The sequence below is a fragment of the Petaurus breviceps genome, unplaced genomic scaffold, assembly GCF_028583685.1.
Source record: "Petaurus breviceps papuanus isolate PSGF00001 unplaced genomic scaffold, PetGlider_PUasm1.0 90503, whole genome shotgun sequence".
NCBI classification, from domain to species: Eukaryota; Metazoa; Chordata; class Mammalia; order Diprotodontia; family Petauridae; genus Petaurus; species Petaurus breviceps.
Window position 1 is genome coordinate 18,207 of NW_027187265.1, and position 23,054 is coordinate 41,260.

The 23,054-nt window shown below is 38.7% G+C and overlaps 1 protein-coding gene across 2 annotated transcripts in view; it reads left to right on the top strand.

Moving 5' to 3' along the window:
* The window catches only part of LOC138141817 (regulator of G-protein signaling 3-like), a 112,194-nt gene that overhangs the window by 15,646 nt on the left and 73,494 nt on the right, over nt 1–23,054 (top strand). For both annotated transcript variants that reach the window (XM_069062669.1, XM_069062668.1), the window contains exons 4-5: nt 3,855–3,898; nt 16,304–16,438. In XM_069062669.1, the coding sequence (XP_068918770.1) occupies nt 3,855–3,898; nt 16,304–16,438 (179 nt within the window). The remainder of the gene's footprint in view (nt 1–3,854; nt 3,899–16,303; nt 16,439–23,054) is intronic.

Genomic DNA, 23,054 nt, shown 5'->3' on the forward strand with positions numbered 1-23,054 from the left:
GGCACTAGGAAGTTTACTTGCCTCATCTCCTGAAAATCAAGCAGAAGAATCAGGAACCAGGCCTTTGAGTTCTAATATCCTCCTCCCTCTTGCTCCGTTTCATCCCCAAGAGTTGCCATTCTACCCTTCAGAGACTTTTAGGAGATAGATTTCCCAACACAGAGCTGTTGGGGTGTTGGGCAGGCAAAATACATCAATTGACAGAATCTTCCCTAGATTTAATATTGCTCAAAACTAGATTTTTCCTTTGTCTCTTTTTTAGTTGTTTGTTTTTTAAAAAATATTTTATTTTGCGCTTAATAAACACCAAATAAAATGGAACATTTGGCATATACATAGTAGAATAGAAAGACGAGAATTATACTTGAAACTGCAGATATTTATTTCACACCCCTTGTTTTTCTTTGTGCTTTCTGGCCTTCTTTCCATTCTCTGCATTTTTTAAAAGATGCCTCAAAGACCCTCTTTTCTTTTTTTGCTGCTCTTTTGCCATTCCTTTTTTACCTCCCTGGCCCCCCTCCTCCCTTAAAAAAGAAAAAGAAAGCCAGTGTAACAAAATGCATAGTCAAACAAAGCATTCCTACTTTGTCTTATTTGGCATCTTGAGTCTATTGAGTTAGCAAACTTAATCATCTGTCTTTGGGAATTGTGGTTGATCACTGCATTGATCAGAGTTCTTAAGTCTTCCAAAGCTTCTTTTCTTTAAAATGTTGTTACCATATAAATTGTTCTTCTGCTTCTTCACTTTGCCTCACTTCATTTTAAATTCAATTCAACAAATATTCATTAAGCTCCTATTATGTGCCAGGCACCAAGTGCAGAGCTTGGGATACAAACATAAAAGGAAATGTTCTTGCCCTCCCAGTCATTTCCCAATATATTTCCCTCCATAGAATCCTCTTTTGTAACAAAGAAAAACAGTTAAGCAAAACAACTGCCATGGGTAGCAAATACAACACTTGTTTCCGTAGTTCCCGAGCCTCTTTCCCAAGACAGGGAAAGTGTGTTCCAGTCTCTGTTCTTTGGGTTTCATGACTGGTCTTTGAAACAAATCTGAGTTTGACTATCTTGTATCATTTGCATTTCATTGTGTATATTCTTCTGGTTCTACTTATTTTGTTCTCCATCACTTCGTACATACAAGGCTTTTCCATGTTTCTTTTGACTTTCTCGTGTTTGTGATTTCTTCTTGTGCAATAGCATTCCACTACATTCATATGCCACAATTCGTTCAGCCATTCCTCTGTCAGTAGACAGCACTGTGATGCTCTTATTTTGGTTTATATGGGGGCCTTTCTTTATCTTCTTGGAGTATTAGCCTAGTTGTGGGTTTACAGGGTCAAATTGTTCACCTCTTTTAAAAACATTTATAGAAAGCTCCATTCTATTCAGTGAAGATGATAAATGAGTAACCACACCCAGGCCGGTCTCCTTGCTGGTAAGATGGAGCTGTTCTTTCTCCTGGAGAGGAGGGGTGAGAGGGAAAGGAAATCCAGTGACCTAAGGTTTTAGTGGAGATATTTGTCTAATTGTTTTTCTCCTGAGTACTCTGAGCCCTGGCTGGCTATCTGCAGGCTTTTGCTCTTTCAGATCATCTACCTACAGGGGGAATCTGGAGGAGCATTAAAAGCACCTAGGACTCTGTTGACCTTTCAACCATTTGTTACTTTAGTCTTCATAGAGTTGGGCAGTAGCATTAGTCCAGTCTGTCTATCTCACATGGCATGTACTTTCTCCTGGACTTCTGAGTGACTGAGCAGTACTGTAATGGGAACAGGCGGAGGACTGGCTTTAACAATTGAGACATCTCCGGTTCTCAGAGAGCCATTGTGACGTTTCCTGTCTCTGCAGTGTTCTACACCAGTTGCTGAAGCAAATCTGTCTCACAATGCACTGTGTTCCTGTCTCTAAGGCCTGACTGAGCTGATCCATGTTTCCCTGCCCCCAATTTTTCTGTTTCCCTTCCCCCAATGCTTCTTCCTTGAATGGGCCTCTATTCTCTTAGGAGAGGGCTGGGAAATTTCCAGCTTTTTCTTTGGGGCTCCACCCATCCCAAGGGGGAGTATGTGTATTTGAGAGGGAGAAGGGGCTCAAGCCTGGGAACTTGGCTCAAGTTTTAACCTCTGGGAATCTTTGAGGTAGTACCTGTTATTTATCCATCTCTATCTTTCTCTCTCCTTCCAAGGTCAGGATTTCCAAAGGAAGGTTGAGGATCACTTTCTTGGGTCCTATATCCTGGGTTGAGGGTAGCAGACAACAAGTCATACTCCTCAATAAGATTAAAAAAATCTTTTTGTCCAATTGTTGTGTAATACTAATATACAACTTGCATTTATACAGCACTTTTAAGATAAAAAAATGTTTACAACCATTTGCAAGAATTATTGTCTTTGTTTTACAGAAGAAGAAAATAAGGTCCTGAGAGGTTGTGATTTGCATATAGTCACATAGTAAGTCTGAGGTGGTTTGGACACAGATCCCCTGATTTCACAGTTAATGCCCTTTCCATTATACCATACTTTATTTCCCTGTTTTAGATTCTAGTGGTAAAAGGAAGGACAAGACATAGTCCTGCCCTCAACTTGACTATAGTCTGGTTGTGTCCAGTTGGAGGCATAAGGCAAATGTGTATTAAAATAGCTATAATACAGGGTAGTTTATGTATCAGATGAAAGGGTTTGGATAGTAAGTGCCATGGTATTTTATAAGAAAGAACATATGGTGGGCAAGGTGATTAGAGAAGGCTTCACAGAGGAAGTGAGATTTCAGTTGGGGGGGTTATTAGATTTTGATAGATGGAGAAGAGACACAGCATGCAGAGAAAGAGTGAATCAAAGGCAGGAAGGTAATGCTAGGATAGAGAGGAGAGCAGGTCCTGTAAGGAAGTGATGGGAGAGGAAAAACAGCTTGGGAACAGATAGGAAGGGCCTTGAATGCCAGGTTAGGGAATTTGGATCCAATATATTCTGTGCTCAGTAGGGACTTATTAAAAGTCTTTCTTTTAATCATTCTTCCATGAGATTGAATAAGGTCAGAAAACTAACTCACTAATTTGCAGTTGGATATACCTCTATAGATTGTGACTAATGTTCTGCATAAGACACATTCTCCTCAGTGGGCCAGCACATTCAGGAAATCTAAATGACAGTTCAAAAAGTTGTTCAGTGAAAACTGAATCAAAATGAAAGGAATTGGATGTTCTCAAATGGTATTTTAATCCTGCTCTGATAATTTATGCACCTCCATTCTCTAGAGTTATTTTTGTCAAGAGAAGAGGACTTTTTTTTTGAGTTTAGAACACCCTTTGTCCCTTGACCAGGCCTGCTGCCACCTTGATGTGCTCCGATATGCCAGCTCTTCTTTTCTTGGATTGCATTTTAGCCCTGTACTCTTAAGGGCTAGTCACAGGTGTGGTAAGTGGGATTCTGTTGCCTCCAAAGAGTCCCTTTGTGATCTTCAGTTTATTTTGCCTCTTATTTAATTTTTAAGTCAGACCCCTATACTTGGATATTTTAATAGCCATTCTCTGCTCTCTACAGTTTCCTGTCTTGTTTTTGTTTTTTTCCTTTCCTACCTGTTATATCTTTGTCTTCCTTTTGGTCTCTTCTTTGGCCAAATTATGTCATTTTAGTTTTTGTGAACATATGTTATGCATGTTGATGTATAATGTTGTATTTGGTGCATATAGTGCTATTCCTCCAGAGATCTGGGCAGCTGGAAGTTGTATACTCCATAGGCAAAGAGGGAATATACTACATTGCCTGTTGTAGGCTTTAGGAAGGTGTTGCCTTAAGGAAAAATAGTGGCATCCTTGGGTGGCATCTAATGTTAGTATTTTTCTTTTTCCTCTGAAGGTTTGTCAGAAGACTTGAAGTTCTGTGTACTCTATTTGGCAGAGGTGAGTACTATGTATTTGGAGTCATCCTCTTGAGCAGCAGGGCACAGCAGTGGTGCCCTTTGTTCTTCAATGAGGGGTGGACTGAACCTTTGGCTTGCAGGACCTGTAGTCCAGGCCCATCAGTTCTGCTACCATAGCACATTTATAAGGCAATATGGTTCAGTGGAAAGGGGGCTGAACATGGAATCAAGAGATATGAATTTGAATTTTGGCTGTGACCCTAGCTTTGTAGCAGTCCCAGACAAGTCTCTTCTCTTCTTGGAGCCTTTATTTTTTTACTTGTAAAGTTGGGATCATAATGCTTGCACTAACTCACAGGGTTGTGTGAAGAGCACTTTGGAAACCTAAAAAGAACTGTAGATATGTGAGCTCAAGTAAGATATTTAATCTCTGGGCCTCGTTTTTTGTGTTTTTTAAGAGAGGCATAATAATAATCTTTGCCCTTATCTCCCTAACAGAAGTGATAAAAGGATTAAAATTATAATAGATATGAAATTGTTTCAGAAGTGTAATGCTGTTCAGATATAAGGTCAGCACAGTGCCAAGTGCATAGTAGGTGCTTAATAAATATTTGGGGCTTGATTTATGTTTTTAATTTTCAGTGAATTGGATAGTTCTGACTTCTGTCAAACATGTGTGACTGAGAAAATAGCTTATCTTCTCTTCCCTTCAGTTTCTGCTTCTGTAAAAGAAAGGGGCTTCAATTAGATGATCTCCAAGGTCCTTTTAATGATGGTGATGATAATAACTATTATTATTATATGTAGTGCCTTGCAGAACACTTTGCATATGCTATTTCATTTGATTCTGACAACATCCCTAGGAGATAGGTGCTATTATTATCCTCCTTTTATAGAGGAAACTGAGACTGAGAGAGGTGACATGACTTGCCCAGGTCACAGAGCTGGTATCTGAGCCAAGATTTTAACTCAGGCCTTCCTGATTCCCAGTCCAGTGGTACTCTCTGCACTATACTTCTTAGTTCTAATTGCGCCTTTGAACTTTAACATTCTGAGAAGAAATGGTCCCAAGTTTAAAGAGGAGAGATTTGGGTTATACATAAAGAACTTCTTTAGTGGCTAGATAATAGCATTAGACTAGAACAATGAGGGAGGCTGTGGAATCTCTTTCCCTAGAGAGCTTCAAGATAGTCATTCTTTCTGGGTGGTTTAAAGAATCACTTTCTTTGAAGTCAGTAGATTTGACTAGATAACCTCTCAAGGTCCCTTCCAGCTCTATGATTCTGTGATTCTAACTCCCCTGGGTAGCATCTGCACAGAGACCCTTAATTTCTTTAATGGTCAGCAAAATTCCATTTTGCTGGGCTCAATTTGTTTTTCACAAAGAAAAACACTTTTCTTTGGGTCATTGATCTCTAGGGGCCTGTAGCCTGCCACTCTGCTAATGATTGATGAGTACATATTGGTTTTGGGCCTTTCCATTCACTGATGTACAGAGAGCATCTCTGCTAATCTGACGCAGAGGGATTTAGGGATGGAAATTTTGTAGTGACCAAAGAATAATTTCTTTCTCTTAATGGAATAATAATTATAATGAAGGGAAGGGTAGAATGATGGGAAAGAAAAGAGGGAAAAAGAAGGGAAAGAAAGGAGGGGAAAGAGGATAGAATAGGGGAGGGAAAGGAGAGAGAATGAGAATGAGAGTGAATATATTTTCTTTTATATGAGTGGCTCAGGATTTCCCAGGAAGAGTTTCTATATGAATTACATTGAGAGTCCAGAAATCCACAGTTTAGCCTATATAATAGTTTCAAGTGATCACACATATCAGAATGGCTATCAAGGAGTTTCCCTTCTTTTCTCTACCCTCTGGTAAAAAAAGGCTTCCAGTACTTTCCCCTTTAAGGTTAATTTGTATCTACTTTGTATGTATTTTTTGTGTGCATATACATTTATGCAAGTTATACTATATATTATTAATATAATATTCCTTATATTGTTAACACAATTGATATTGTTAATTATGTTAATACTTATTATGTATACATTGTCTTCCCTGTTAGTATACAAGGTCCTTGAGGGTAGGAATTTTTTCTTTGAATCTCCATTATTCAGTATAGTGCCTGGTACATAGTAGGCACTTAATAAATGCTTATTGATTGATTGGTTATATGTAGGAGAAGCTAGAGATTTTATCTGTCAAACAGATAAAATTATGTGCTTTACATTATATAGAATGAAACATTAGATGGTACCTATGTTGGTATAAGGCAAAGATGTGGTTGTTACCCAGTAAAGAAACTGTGTGTCAGAGTCTCCTGAGTATGCCCTTGGTACCTATATCTTGACCTATTGGGAAAGTATTGTTTAGCCATCATAGGCCCAGGAGATAGGCAAGATTCCATGCCCAATTTTGGCATGCCATAATACATATACATTCGTTGAACTTGGCCAGGGAAGCTGTGTTTAGATTTTGGGTTCCAATTCAGGGTAAGGTTAGTGCTTTCTTTTAATATACTCTCACCTGGTGACCTGTAGGACCATGGTAACAAGATAGTAAAAAAGGAAGAAGAAAGAAATAACAACCCACCTCCCCTCACAACAAACAAAAGCAAAAAAAAAAAAATGAAACTTGGCAGTGCATTAGACTGCAGGAAGGTTGAAAAAGTATTTCAGTCTCTGACAAGCACCAGCCATGTAAGACCAGTCCCATGGGATAGTGTGCTATGGTCAGCATTGTTGTCCTGGTTTAAAACATATGAGGGCATTGTCTCATTTGCATAGTATTACAAATGGGTCATGCTTAAGCAATTATGGAAAGAACTGATGACGTTTAAGATATACTAGAAAGACTGAAAAATAAGAGCTAGGAAGCAATATTTCTGCTTTCCTTTATATTAAAATTCTGTGTCCTGTTCTGGTCACCACAAAGACATTCAGAAAATGGATAAAGTTCAGAGAAAGAAGAAAACCAAAAAAGATCAGATCAATGAAAGGCATGCTTTCTTTGAGGAGAGATTGTAGGAATGGGGGGCTTCCTTGTCTGAGAGAATAAAAAGCTTAGGGGTCACTTGATTAGTGGCTTGTAGTAGATGTGTGGTTTCAGTGAGGGGAGAGAGGGATGGTATAGAAGGAAAAATAAAAGCACATTGAGCATCGGATTCAGAAGATCTGAGCTGGAATCTGGCTCAACCACTTAATATCAATATGACTTGGGTGTTACTTCCCCTCTGTGGGTCTGTTTCTTCACTGGTAAAATGAGAGCATTAGACTGGATGCCTTCTAAGGGTCCTTCTGTCTGAAGTTATTTGATTATGTAGAATGCTAAAGAGCTATTCTCTATTAGCCTCAGTTGTTCCTTTTCCATTGGAAGACAGAACAAGAGAGAATTAGCCTAAATTAAAGGGCAGTGTATAGAGCACTGGGCCTGAAGTCAGGAATTCTCATCTTTATGAGTTCAAATATGGCCTCAGACATTTACTGACTATGTGACCCTGGGCAGGTCACTTAACCCTGTTTGCCTCAGTTTCATCATCTGTAAAATGACCTGGAGAAGGATATGGCAAACCACTCCCAGAAGGGGTTGACAAAAGAGTCTGAAAGGACAACAACAATCATAATATAAACTCCTTTAGAGCAGAGACTGACTATTTTTGTGGCAGTTAGGTGGCACAGTGGATATAGCACTAGACTTGGAGTCAGGATAACCTGAATTCAAATCTGACTCCAGTCACTTACTAGCTGTGTGACCCTGAGCAACTCACTTATTTGATAGGAAAAAAATGGCTTTAGACTGGGAGGGAAACCATGCTTTAAAATATATATATATATTTCATTAAATATTTCCCATTTGCTTAAAATTTTTTAACTTTTTTTTTTTTGGTGAGGCAATCAAGGTTAAGTTACTTGTCTAGGGTCAAATAGCTAGTAAGTGTCAAATATCTGAGGTCATATTTGAACTCAGGGCTGGTGCTCTATTCAGCATTTGTTTTTTTAAATTTTGAGTTCCAAATTTTCTCTCTCCCTCTTGTCCCTACCTCACCCTTTGAGAAGGGAAGCGATATTATATCACTTATACATATGAAATCATGTTAAACATTTCCATATTAGCCATGTTGCAAAAGAAAGCACATAAAAAAAAGAAAAGGCAAGAAAGTGAAAAAAGTATGCTTCAATCTATATTCAGAGTTCATTAGCTCTCTCTCTGGAAGTGGATAACATTTTTTATCATGTAAGCTTTTGAATTATGTTGGATCATTGTCTTGATCAGGGTAGCTAAGTCTTTCACAGTTGATCATCATTTCAATATTACTGTTACTGTGTATAATATTCTCCTGGTTGTTTTGCTCACTTTACTTTGTATCAATTTATATCAGACTTCCCAGGTTTTCTTGAAACCATCCTGCTAAAATTGTTAATTGTTTCAACTAGATTTTTAATTGATTCTCTAGAGTCTGTCAATATACCATCATATATATATATATATATATATATATATACATATATATATATATACACACACACACATACATCATAGTCTTATTGCTATAGCAAGCATTTCTAATATAATGTTAAATAATAGTGGTGATAATGGACTTCCTTGCTTTACCTCTGATCTTATTGGGAAGGCTTCTAGGAAAACATGTTTTTTGAAAAAGTGTAAATAGTCCAAGTATAGAGCGCTTGGAAGAAATTCTTGTGATTGACCGTTTTATCTGATGGTAAATGGCTGATGGTCCCCTTAGCACCATCTGGTTCCGTCTCTACAGTATTTGCTAATCACAGCTTGATTGTTTCTTTACCCATACTACCAACCAAAGCTGTAGCCACCTTCAAAGTTCCAAACAATAGAAGCTGTTGTTTTTAGTTGGAGACAGCAGTGGACCCAGCAAAATGTCTTATCAGAGTGTTCCTCTTTTGCCATGGAAATGACTTGAGAAAGTTTTGCATTCACCAGAATATCATGATGTTGCCTTTGGACCAGGTTACAGGTTTTTTTTAAAAAAAAATTATTACCAGCTTATTTGTCACTGATGATTGCTTTGAAAGGAAGGGACCCAGTTTGTACTCCTTCTCCCATCTCAGCCCTGAGGAGTCACAGCTATCCAGATGTGTTCATCTTATTTCTCTGTACATTCTTGGACACTAGCTCTGTGTGTGTGTGTGTATGTGTGCATGCGCGCATGTATATGTGTTTGAGAGCGCAAGAGCTAATGACATCTGTATCTTTTTTATTTGATTCTCAAATACTCCATTGAGAACAACTATTTGAAGAATTATGATATCATTCCAGTTATTTTAAAATTAAAGAATGAATTCATGTTTCTTATAAACTACTTAGCATGAATTCACTTTTATCTATTTATGAGACTTAAATTAGGATTTCAGTTTAAAAAAAAGACCCAACTTTACTCTTGTGGAATAAAGCCAAGAAAAAGGAACAAAATATCAAATTAGAGACCTAGGTTAAATTTTAGTTTGGGGCTTCAGTAGACAGGTATGACAATTCTTATAGAAGTTTTTTTTCTCTTAAAAATTTCTTCTTTTTCACTGCATACACATTTTCAAGCATTAGTATGATGATGAACATAAAATATGGCAAGTATAGAACCATTTCTTCTTGTATCTTGTACCAACATATTGGTTGGTGCTTCATGTCAAATGATATGTAAAAAAATATCTTTTTCTCTAGGTATTTTGTCTTTTTTCTTTTTAACCCGTCCAAAGAAGTCTTGGAGATTTATCTATATACTGAACAATTTTATTCATTCATCAACTGTCACCTTTTCTAATTGTTATGACCTTAGCATTGGCAATCTGTGTCATTTGGCCTCCTGTTCTAAAGTTAAAAGTATATTTCTTACAGTTGACCTGTGGAATACTTAATATGACCATTTCTTCTTTTAAGCTCTTTAAATGTTCAAAAAATTCTACTAGTCTTTTCCTAGACAAAGAAGTGTGAAGTAATTTTTGTTGGTGGAGAGATATGGGTTTTTTTTTTTAATGTGTTTTTGTTAAACAAACTGACAGAAATTCATCAAGAAGCATTTCTTAAGTTCCCACTGTATGCCAGACTCTTGGTTAGACAAAGACAAAAGTACAACAGTCCCAGTCTTTGAAGAATTTATATTGAATGGGGAGATGACATGTACCCATAAAGGTACAGATCAAATACATACAGAATAGCCCTGGTGGGGGAAGGCAGTAATATCAAGGAGGCCTGGAAAGGCTATGTGTAGTAGATGGCACTTGAGTTGGTTTTTGAAGGAAGCCAGGGATTCCAAAGGAAGAAGTAGAGAGGGAGTCCTATCAGGCATGGGAGATGGTTAGTGCAGTCATGGAGATGGGAAGGTCAGCTTGGCTTCATTAGAGAGTACAGGAAGTGATTGTAAATACCTTTAAATGTCAGACAGAGGAGTAGATCTTTGATGCTAGAGGTAATAAGGAACTATTGAAGTTTATTAAGCTGGAAAGAGGGAGGATATGAAATAAAATTGTGCTTTGGGAAAATCTCTTTGGCAGCTTGGTGGAGAATGGACAGGAACAGGGAGAGACTGGAGACAGGAATACTAAATAGGAGGCCATTGCAATAGTCCAGATGAGAGACACTGAGGGCCTGAACCAGAGTGATTGCTATGTGAATGGAAAGAAGGGGGATGTATGTGAGTGTAACATTTCATTTGGGACTAATTCCATAATACTCGTGCTCACTGGTGAGCCAGATCCTCAGAGGCTGGCTATTTTTCCTTTGGGGTTCTAGGGATAACCCAGATTATCTAGTGTTTCTAGTATCGCTGCTCACAAGCCTCCACTTGTGTGCTTCCTTGTAGATCATCAGCTAGTAACTTCAGTTACCTTTAAGAAAAGGATATTTGCTGAGAAGGTAGAGCAGGAATAATAGTTACAAAAACACCCCCTTTCAAAAGAAGGGCTTACTTTCTCTCTGTACAAACAAGGAAGACCCTGGGAAGAGCAAGCTTAATCTTAGAGTACAGTGATAGTGAGGCAATCATCTGAGTCAAAGGATAAACTCATACTCCTGGTTACTAGAGGTCCTTTTCTCTCTTTATGTAGTCTTCATGAAGTTGTCCATAGAGATTGCTCTCTGCCAGGTTCCAAGGATTGTTGCCTTGGTGAGGTTTAACTATATCAAGATTTCTGCTTGGTCACCTCCCAACTTCTATGGTTATTGCTACCAGCTCTGATAGATTCTGTTATTGACTCAGAGGTACCAGTGGCACCTCTGAAAGGACCTAAGGATCTCCCAGGTGATGGGAGATGAGATAGAGGGGGCGAAACCCTTTCCCAAGCCATTCCATCTTAGTGGCTTGACTAGAGCTGCTCCACCAAGAAACATTGGTATGATTCTGAACTGGTTTACTGTTTTATACATAGGCTTAGAGATGTATTTGATTTTTTCAGCTACTCACAGGTTATATCTGGTTTGGTGCCATTAATTTTTACCCAATAATCAAGGAACTGTTTCCCTCAAATTAATCAAGTAATTGTTCGTACCTGGTTTATGCTTTTGATTGATTAATTCAATCATCTAGCTTGGCCTCTGTGATTATATTAACTTTGGTGGAAGTTCCCACTGTTACACAGAAATGTTGTAGAGGTTAGAAATGCCAGATTTGGAAACTGATTAGATATGTGTGGTAAGGGAAAGTGAGAAGTCAAAGATGACACCAAGGTTGCAAGACCAGGTAACTGAAAGGATGCTTGGTGGTGCTGCCAGTGGGTATAGGGAAGTTCATAAGAGGAGTTGATTTTGGAAGAAAAAGAATTAGTTTTTTGGGACATGTTGAATTTGAGACCATCCAGTTCAAAATGACATAGAAAGTTGGCAATGTATGACTGAAACTCAGAAGAAAGAGTAGGTCTGCATATATAGATCTGTGAGTCATCTGTATGGAGATGATAAATAAGCCCATGGAAACCCATGAAGTCACCAAGTGAGAAAGTGTAGAGAAAAGACAAAGGGGACTTAGGACAGAGCCTTGGAATATACCCAGAATTAGGGGATGTGACCTAGATGATAATCCAGAAAAGGAGGCTGTGGAATGGTCTAACAGGTTATAGGAGAACTAGAAGAGAAAGCAGATCTAATGCCTCAACGACACTTAACAACCACTCATTTCCCACCTGGCTGCATGACACTGGGACTTTGAATTCTCCCCCATACCCCAGGAAGGTCTCTCAACCACCCTAACCCCAGATTTTTCAGCTTTCTTTTGTATATCATCTGCCCCCGTTAGATTGTCCTTGAGGGCAAGGACCGTCTTTTATTTTTTCCCCCATATTTATATCCCAGCACTAAGCACATTGTCTGGCACATAGTAGATGCTTAATAAATTCTTATTGACTGATTGACTTTGAAATATTTGAAGACAGCTTTCATGTTTTCAACTGAGTCTTCTTTTCTCCAGGCTGAACAACCTCAGTTCCCTCAACTGATTCTCATATGTTGTGGACTCAAGGCCATGCCTATCGTTGTCCTTTCCAGCTTATCAGTATCCTTCCTAAAATGTGGCACCAGAACTCCACTTTTGCCTGACCAAGGCAGGGGCAGAGGAACTATTGTCTCCTTATTTCCAGAAGCTATGCCTCTGTTTTTGAATGTCACTTTTTATTACTGAATTATTTTTGAACTTGTGGTCCACTAATATCCTCAGATCTTTTTTAGGCGGGTAGCTATCCATATTTTTCCCACCCTATATTTGTGAAATTGATTTTTAGTAATATTTCATTACACTCACATGCAATACCTTGCTCAGATATTCCCCAATCATTAGGTAATACTTTGTTTCCATTTTTTGTAATGACAAAGCTATTACAAATAATTTTTATAGAGATAAATCTTTTGTGTACCAAAGAGATGAACAATTTAATAACTTTTCTAGCATATTGCAAATTGTTTTCCAGATGAGTTGAGTCAATTCCTAGCTCTGCTAGCAGTAAAATAGCACATCTGTCTTTCCACAGCCCCTCTAATAATGATTTTTTTCATTTTTCCTGTATTTGTTAATTTGATGGTTATGAGGTAATACTGAGTGATTTAATTTGCATTTTTATTGGTGAATTTGAATATTTTTTCAAATGGTTATTAGTAGTTTATATTTCTTCTTTTGAGAACATTTTGATCATGATCTAGACCTACTTGTATACTTGTGTATTAGAGAATTGTTCTTCATCTTTCAGATGTGTCAATTTTGTATTTTTGACCTTTATCAGAGTTCTCCTATTTTAATGTGAAGTTTTTTTTCATATCCATAGCTTTTCTTTTGCATTACTTTTATTTGTGTAAAAGCCATATTATATATATGTATATGTATACACACACACACACACACACACATGCTTTTTTGAGATAAATACCTTCTTTTCCCCCTGTTTTCTTAGTCCAGTTTTCTAATATATTCGATGGCACGATTTCAAGCCTATTTTTAGGATCTCAGTAAATTGTATTTGATCATGATGGTGCATCAGAAGAAGAGAGTCCTCGAGAGTAGGATTAAACTCAGATTCCTCCCTGCCAGGCTTTGCAACCAAGTGTCACTTGTCTCATTTTCTGTGGGATAAAGGTCTCTCTGTGGGTGGGGACATGGGGGATTGGAGACTATTCAGACTTTTATAACTTCACTTATCTAACCAATAAGTTGAGCTCATGATTGTCATTGTTTGAAGGACCCACGTAATTGGGAGGGACATATGGGGTTTCATTAAGACTCAAAATGCAGCTGCTGCTCCTGAGTCAGAGAAAATTCAAGAGTTTTCTCTTGTTTCTGAAGGGAGGTGGAACATGTTTTTTTTTTCTAAACTGCCAAATTGAAAGGAAGCAAGGTCAGTCCCTTGCATCTGTCCTGAGGAATACAATGGAACCCCTTTACAAAACTGGTGTCATTGGCAGGATTAAAGCTATAGGCTAACTGTGCATTTATGATTTGGTCGTTATTATTTATCAAAACCAATGTAACAATGAGCTGTATTGTATTGGATTTTTTTTATGAATTAGGGACATTATTTAATTCATTTAGTGCTCCAAGTTTGACTTTACCAGAAGAAATAGCATTTTAGAGCCGTGGACCTGGAAGGTGGGGTCATTAAAGGATCAGGAGGAGCCCACATTAACATAGCACTGACAATTTCCCTGAATTAATAATTTACATTCTAAGTACTTGAAGATCATTTTGCTTAAGGATGAGAGAATGGATAAAATTAGTGAGGGTTTTGCATTGAGATTTGAGGAAAGATGAGAAACCAGGCAGTTTGTCCAATATCATCCCTAAAAAAGGAACTGCCAAGTACTTGTTGCTAGAGGGCAATTGTGCATGAAACTCTCAGCAGCCCACCAGGGGACTCTGCACTTGCTCTTAAGCTTATTAGATCATATTGATTTTTCTTTTAAATGATTTAAGTTCCTGCTACCTTTAGGGTCTAGTCTGTAAGGAACATCAGTACTGCCCAGTGAATGTTGCTGCTCCCTCTATTTTAGAAACCTTAATGGATTCTGAACAGTTGCATGAAATCCTGGCAGGTAATTTTCTAAGACGGGAACTACCAGCTCCCAAGACAGAAATGGGGGAGGTCAGGTGTTAGATGTTAGATCACATCCAGTCAGCAGAGGATACCATGGAAGGCAGGAAGGATCCTGTCCTTTTCACTAGTTCCCAAGCTCCCTCACTGGGATCTACACTGTAGATTTCAAAAGCTTTCCTCCCCAAACAGTTGCTACCACAAGGATCTGCTTTCCGAACAGGGGAGGCTCTCACAATTGACATTAGGAGCTTAACGGTTAACAGCAATCTGCTGGTCTTTTCCTCTGGGGGTGGGGGGGGTGGGGGTGGGAGGGAGCCTCCCTCAAGAAGCTAAAGATATATGATTCCCTAAATCCGGATGGAGAAATTTTCTTTTCTCTTTCTTTTGTTCTTTAAAAAAAATTAATAATGCTTAAAATATGACCAAATGTTTTTTGATGCAAAGTGAATGGTGCATTTAGAAAGATTAAAACTGAGAATTATCCTCTTCTAATGGGTTAAATTACTCAGGGTGTTGGTATTGACAATTGAACCAGCTCAGATCTCTTTTTTTTAAGCATCTGTTGTTTATTGTGGACCTAAAATGGAAGGACTAGAGAAGACATCAAGATGTCATCTAGACTTTCCTGCTGCCTCCATTCGAGTGTAATTTTAGCCTGATTTTTTGAATAACCATCTGATTTCATGGTAGTTAGAAAAAATGCTTGAGGACCTGGGATCAGATCCTGACTCTGCTACTTACTGTGTGTGTGTGTGACCTTGGTAGTAGTCTCTTAACTACTCTAGTCCTCAGTTTCCTCATCTGTAAATTGAAGAGATTGGACTAGATGACATCTTAGGTCTTCCCTTTCAGCTCTGAATCTATGCTTACGAAATCATAGCCCTCTAATGTGAATAACTTAATTCAGGCTTTGTGGGAAAGGACACGTGATCTATGACAGTGTCTGTGACTCTGACATTGGCTCTTCCAAAGACCTTAAACACCTTTTTATTCAGTTTCACATTAATACTCTCAGGAGCCCTAGGGCTAACCCAGCCCTCATGTCTGGGTTTAACCTTATGTACAAAATCCTTATCAGTCATTCACCATTTACTGAGTTACTGCTCTGTGTTTAGCATTGTGCTGTGGGGCATACAAAGAAGTATACAGCTTGTGAAAAGTGTAAATAAAAATATAGGTATTAAATAGCAATTTGCTAACAATATGTAGGAGGTACAAGATGAATAATAACCTTACTTGAATAGTGCTTTACAGTTTACAAAATACTTTCACATAGATCTCATTTATTCCTTACAATAACCTGTGAATTAGATTATATTATCTGTGTTGAGGGTGAGGAAATGAATGCTCCCATAGGTTCAGTGATTTGCCCAAGGATGCACACATCCTAGCTTTCTGGCTTCTGATCCTGGGCTTTCCACTGTATCAGGCTTCCAGAGGAGCTACATAGACAATAAATTCCTTTGGAGTTCAGAACCAAGAAAGATCACTGTTGGGCTGGGGTGAGGCTAGCCTTTCATGACACTGGTACGAAATACCCAAGCACTTTCATTCTTCAGATTTTGCTCCAGTAGCCTTCTCCATTGTGCTGCCTGTCACATGGTATGACCTCACTGACATTTGCTCTCTACCTCATTACACTGCTTTACTCTCTGGGGAACTGAAAAGCCTTCATACTCCCCCCTCCAGCCTAGCCTTTCCTAGGGTGCTTGCCAGCTGGCCTCTGAATCAGTGAGCTTCCCAACTCCTCTTCCCGGTCTCTGGGTCAACCAAGATTAATGTGCATTTGGGGCTTTTAACAGACACTTGCTGCTCTCTCTGAGATGGGTGACAGGTCTAGGATACTTAGAACTCAACAGCAACGGGGCATTGGTGATGATCTTCTTTCTATTTTCCTTGACGTCAGAAGGCGGAGTGCTTATTAACTTTGGAAGCATACTCACACGAGCAGAAGAAGAGGGTGTGTTGGTGCCTGTCTGAGAACATTGCCAAGCAGCAGCAGCAGCAGCAGCAGCCGGCAGCAGCGCCACCCAAGAGCAAGGTAAGGATGCCTGACTATACTTTTCCTGAGCTGTGTCATCTTTCACAGGGCAGTGCTAGGGCCTTCGTCACAGACTGGTAAGTACTTGATCTGATTGTGCAGTCCGATGAACCAGGGGTATGGAGTTTGTGAGATAACTGGTCAGTCTTTGGGATTTCTTTACATCTGCCAAACCAGTTTCTGGCATACCAGTCTCTTTATTGGTTTTTTTTTTCCCTCTAAGTGTTATTAGGCAGCTGAAGGGGATTAGCTATGTTCACACAAGAAGTTTGAACCCACTACTCCCTAGTGGGCCCAAAGTGGCAGGGACAGTGTGGAAACAGTGGGACAATTCTCTGTTCATCGCTTATAGATTATCTGAGGCAGAGTTTAAACTGGGCTGATTCTCTCTGTTCCCTTTCTTCCTGCTTTTCTGTCTCCCCCCCAAAAAAGCATACATTTCTCTGACATCAGTTAACTGCATGCTCATTCATTCAACAAATATTTATGAGGATCCTCAGAGAGGCATATTTTAATATGAAATATTAACCTAAGCCAAATGTAATTTGGAGAATTAATCTGTGGTAAAATAAGTCACATGATGTAGGTCAAAGACAAGCAAGAAAAAAATGTGAGGATTAATGCTTGTTTTGGATCATCCTGGTTCACTTGATGATATGGATAATTACAGTTGCATAGTAGATCAGGTTTTTCTAGGACATTCGACTTGGAAAGGACAGGGTGCTGGGCCAGGGCCTGAATAGTAAAGGAGATATTAATCTTGAAATATAGCCCCTAGCAAGTCTGTAGAATAGTGTTCTTTGTCCAGTGTAATGAGTCTCTATCTCCTTTGGAGCAGCATCCCTTCCTTCTAAGGGAAGAGCATAGTACTCTTCCTCCTCCTCTCTATCTGATAGTATTTGACAGTGCTACCTTTTTAGAAAGACCTGTATCTTAACAGGGTTTGAAGCCTTAAAGAAATGAGACTTTAATGTAGGGATTTTATGTACTAGCTAGTGGGTGGTGGAGGTTTTTTTGTTTTTTAACAGGAATGTTCTGTGACAAGTTATCAGCGTTGGAAACCAGAATCCTCAAGTTGTAATACAGTTTGTGCCTCAAAGTTTTTCATTAATCCTGGGTTTTTTGCCTGTATCTGCAAAAAAAAAATATAGGAGGATACTTTTTTCAGGCTGGTGAAAAGTATCATCTTACCTCAAAGAGTAGGGAGTGTTTTCCCCCCTTCTCCTAAATCAGCCTTTTCTCATCTCTTTCAAAATGTGGCAACTAATTTTTAACTTGGCTTGTGCTGGTCAGAGAGTAGCATTCTACCTAAGCTAGGATGGCAAATGTATAGCAGAATTCAGTTTTGTGAAGTAAGAGACAAGATGGGGAAAGCACCCGAGAGTTCCACTGCCTCCTTCTTCCCATTCCCTTATCAACCCTTATTGCCTCGTTCTAAAAGGCTGTCCTTCTGGCCCCATTCTGAGTTGTTGGATGCATATGGCAACGGAACTGTATAGAATTAGCATGTACAGAATAAAGACAAGATAAGTAAAAGGTAATTAAATATATATAGGGAGGGAGGATATTTGCAGTTTCAGGATCAGAAAAGACTTCATATAGAAGAAGATGCTTGAGCTATATCTTGAAGGAAATTAGGAATTCTCTGAGATGGAGATGAGGAGGGAATACATTCCAAGCATGGGGGATGGCCATTGAAAAAGCATAGAGATGGGAGATGGAGTGCCATATGTTAGGAACAGAGAAGGTTAGTTTGGCTGAATTGTGGAGTACAGGAAAGAGAATATATGTAAGGTAGGTAGGAGTTACCGTGCGGATAGAGTGCTAGGCCTGGAATCAGGAAGATCTGATTTCAAATCTGACCTCAAATTCTTACTAGTTATGTGACCGTGGGCAAGTCTCTTAAACCGGTTTACCTCAGTTTCTTCATCTGTAAAATGAGCTGGAGAAGGAAATGGCAAATCACTTCAGTATTTTTACCAAGAAAATTCCACATGGGGTCACAAAGAGGCAGACATGACTGAAACAACTGAACAACAACATATGTAATGAAGTTGGAGAGATAGGTTGGGGCCAGGTTGTAAAGAACTGTAAGAACCAAATAGAGGAATTTATATTTTATCCTGGAGGTAATAGATAGCCACTGGAGTTATTGAGTAGAGGGGTGACATATTGTATTTTAAGGAAAATCACTTTGGCAGCTATGTGGAGGATGTTTGGAATGGGGAGAAGTAAGGCAGGGAAACCAATTATGAAGCCATTGCAATGATTCAGGAGAGAGATGATAGGCTTCGGCTAAGGTGGTGGCTCTGTGAGTAAAGAGAAAGGGGTGGTATGTGAGAAATGTTATGGAAGTAGAAATGGCAAGATTTGGCAACTGATTGGAAATTTGGGGTAAGGGAGAAGTTAAGAATAATGTCAAGGTTATGAATGCAGGAGCCTGGAAGAATGGTGTTGCCTTAAATAGAAGCTGGAAATTTGGTAGAGGAGTGGGGTTGAGGGGGTAGATAATAAGTTCTATTTTGAAACTATTGAGTTTGAAATGACTCTAATTTAAAATGTCTTAAAGACATTTAATGATGTGAAAGTGGAGCTCAGGCAATAGAGAAGGGACTGGATATATAGATCTTTGAAGCATCTGCACAAAGATGATAGCTAGGATGAATTGAGTGATGAGCCTGCAATCAGGAAGACTCATCTTTCTGAGTGCAAATCTGGCCTCAGACACTTCCTTAGCTGTTGTGTGACCCTGGGCAAGTCACTTAACCCTGTTTGCTTCAGTTTCCTCATTTGTCAAATGAGCTGGAGAAGGAAATAGCAAACCAAGAAAACTCCAGATGAGGTTATGAAGAGTTAGATATTACTGAAATGACTGAACAACAGCAACAAGCCTTTGGAAGCTGATTAAGTCAACAAGAGAGGTGTGGAGAGAGGAGGGTCCTGGAGAGGAGGGATGAAATGGATGATGATCCAGCAAAGGAGACTGAGGAGTGGTTAGTTATATAGATAGAAGGAGAACTGGAAAAAACATCGTCCCAGAAAAATCCCTATCCAGGATGTTGCAGAAAAGTCAATAAGAGTGAGAGGAGTGGGAAAAGACCATTATATTTGGCAATTAGAAGATTAATGGTGACTTTAGGGTGAGTACTTTCATTTGAGTGATTAGGTCAGAAGCTAGATTGCAAAGAGTTGATGGGGGGAAATGGAAACAGTGAGTAAAGACAGCTTTTTCTAAGAGTTTAATTGAGAAAGGGAGGAATGGTATAGATAGATGATAGCTTGAAGGGATGTTAGATCTAATGTAAGTTCTTTATGTATGGGGATCATTTGGGCATGTTTGAAGACAGGAGAAAATGAACTAGTAGGGGGAGTCGAAGATTGGAGGTGGGAGGTAATTGAATTTGCAGTGTGGTGGAGAAGACAGGACAGAATCAAGAGCACTCGTAGAGAGGTTGGTCTTATGGAGAAGGAGGACTGCTTCATTATTAGAGACTGGAGGAAAGAACAAGTGATAATGTCAAGGGGCTTGGTGATGAAGAGGAGGGAAGAGGAAGCTCCTAGCCAATGATAATTTTCTTAGTAAAATTAATAGTCAAGGTCCTCAGTTGATAGGGTGACAGACTTGAAGAAAAGAGAAAGTTTAGAGTAGCTTCTGTTGGGAGTAGGGTAAGGAATCAGGGAGGATACCAGATACTATGTGCCGTGGAGGTTTGATAACATAACTTTGTATATCCAGTCAGCCTCATCCAGCTCTGCTTGGCAGGATATGAGGAAGAACAGAGGAGTTGGATGGTGGGAATAATCTAGGGTTGGGGTTTGGCAAGGGATGAATAGTGGATAGGACAAGGGGGGAAATTTGAGAGCAAAGGATTGGTTAACTGTTGTATATTGTTATCTGGGAAGCCAGGTCTTTGTGAATGCAAGTAGATGGAACAAGTAAGAAAATGCAGTCTGGAGTGAGTGTGGTCACTGTGAAATGGGAATTCCAAAGGACATGGTGAAAGGGATGGACAGAGTTGGAAAGGGACAAGGAAGAGTAAGGATTGAAGAAGATGGGGATGAGAGTAGAAGATGGAGGTTGGGGGTTGTTTTCTCCTAGGTTGCTGGTGATTAGCACAGGGATAGGAAGATTAACAGATGGTGGGAATTTGCTAGTCATCAGAGTAACAGTGGGAGTTCTACCTTAAGGTCTTGGTGGTTCCCTCTCCCCTCTTTTTCCCATCTTTCTTCTTTCTCTATTTGTGGCTCAATTTCAATTTGAAACTGAATAAGATGGCAGAGTAGAAGGAAGCAGTAGAGCTCAGCTCTAACTTACCACTAAACCACTTGATTACCAAACAAGTCATCCCTGCTTTAGACAAGTGGTAAATGTGATCCTGAATACCCTAAGGGGCAAAAGTGAAACACTTCCGATGAGAAGAGAAAGGCCTCCTGGTCAGTATCCCAAAGGAAAAAAAAACGAAAGTGAAAGACTTCAGCTAAGGTAAAAGCAAGCAAACACTCTCCTCCCCACACACCTCCTACCATACTAAGAGAGGAAAAGGCTCCCTCAGTTTGAGAGAGGCAAAAAAAAACAACCCTCTGTGTAGTCTACCAAATGCTTTTTAGAGAGGGGAAAAAAAAGGGTGGGTGGGGGAGGGAAGGTCCTTAGTGTGTTGTGGGGGAAAGGACTTTAATGTACCAAGGTAAATAAAAATAAATTCCTTCCCCTCATGGAAAAGGCCTCAACCAGGTTATTCTACCAGAGGAGGGCAACCTTGGATTTAACTGAGGATTAAAGAAAAGGCCTCTCCTTCCTCTCTCTCCTCATCTCAAGGGTGTCAACGAAGGCTGATTACAGGAGAGGAGAATTTTGGTGTCCTTGTAAAGAAAGAGACGGGTTGAAATCCTACCCTGAAGAAAGGGAAAGTCTGGCCTAAAGAAAGACCCCTGGGCAAAGGAAAGATCATCAGCTCGATTTGAACCCCACAGTTGGGGAGATCTAGAACTAAATTCCTGAGGCCTCAGCAACAAAAATGAGCAAAGGAAAAATAATAAAGGACTTTTATGATGCCAGAGACAAACCCAGAAGAGAATAATTCCAGAATACCTATAATTAAAAACTCAAACAAACAAAAAAAAAGCTTGTCTGCAAGAAAAATTAAAATTCTTTGAAGAAATTATTCGAGTTAAAAAATATATTATAAAAGAAATGAGATAAGGAAGAATGACTTAGAAAAAAGGATTAATAGCCTAACAGAAGAGGTACAACCTTATTTTGGTAACAAACTTCCTAAAAATCAAAATTGGCCAAATAGAAATAAATGATTCCAGGAGATAAGAATTCTTAAAACAGAATCAAAAGGATGATAAAATAGAAGAAAACAGATCAAGTATAAACTATTTAAGAATTATAGGACTACTATGACCAAAAAACCCTCCATGGATATCATATTTGAAGAAATCATTAAAGAAAATTGACAAGCATATTAGAATAACATGTGAAAATAATGTCAAAATAGAAAGAAACCACTAATTATCTCCTAAAAGAAACACCAAAATGAAAACTCCCAGAACTTCCAGACAAAAGAAAAATATTGCAAGCAGCCAGAGAGAAAGAATTCAATTATTAAAGAACCATAGTCAAGATCACACAAGATTTTGTGGCTATCCCTGTAAAGGAGCAGAGAACATGGAGTGAGAGTGCCTTTCCAAAAGGAAAAGGCAAAAATCTACAACCAAGAATAATTTATCCAATGAAGTAGATCTACAAGGGAAAAAATAGTGAAATTTCGGCTATTACTGATGAAAAAATTGGAGCTGAAAAGAAAAACATTGAAGTACAAATATAGAAGTTAAGAGAAAAAAATAAATAGATAATACAAATGAACAACTAGAAAGGACTTTGTAAGAATGAACTATTTACATTTTAATTTGGGGGGGATTATAAATGGGTTCTTTCAGAATGCTAATGTCACAAGGGATCATGGAGGTAATCAATTGAGAAAGAAGACCTATAAATATTTTTATGTTTTGAAGTTGCTATAAGAAAAAAATGAGAGGAGAAGGATATAGGAGGAAAAAATGGGAAATAAGATAGAAGAACTTATTAACACATAATACATAATGAGTTGGACAAATAGAGCTATATGTGAACATGGAAGGAATTGGGGGAACAGACATCACTTAAACTTTACTTTCATATAAACAGGTCAAAAGAAAGCAGGACACACAAAGTTTAGTTTACAAGTATGTCTACTCAAAAGGACTACAGGGATACAGATGGGAACAAAATGAGGTAAAAGAAGTAGAAGAGAGAAGAAAGATTCAGGGAAAGATTAGTCAAAAGTAAAACAAACCCTAAGCTTAGAGAGAATAGTGAAGAGAAGGTTAAAAAAAGAAAAAAAAGAGTAGCAGCTTGAAATAAACAAAGACTCAGTGCTACAGAGAAGAAAAATATATAATAGAATAAGATAGAAGGAAATAAACAATTAACGATCATAACTGAACAAAATCCAATGATAGGTCATTTACAAGAAATATACTTGAAGCACAAAGACTCACACGGAGTTAAAATAAGAGGTGGGATCAAAATCTATTTAGCCTTAGCTGAACACAAAAAAGCAGAGTTAACACT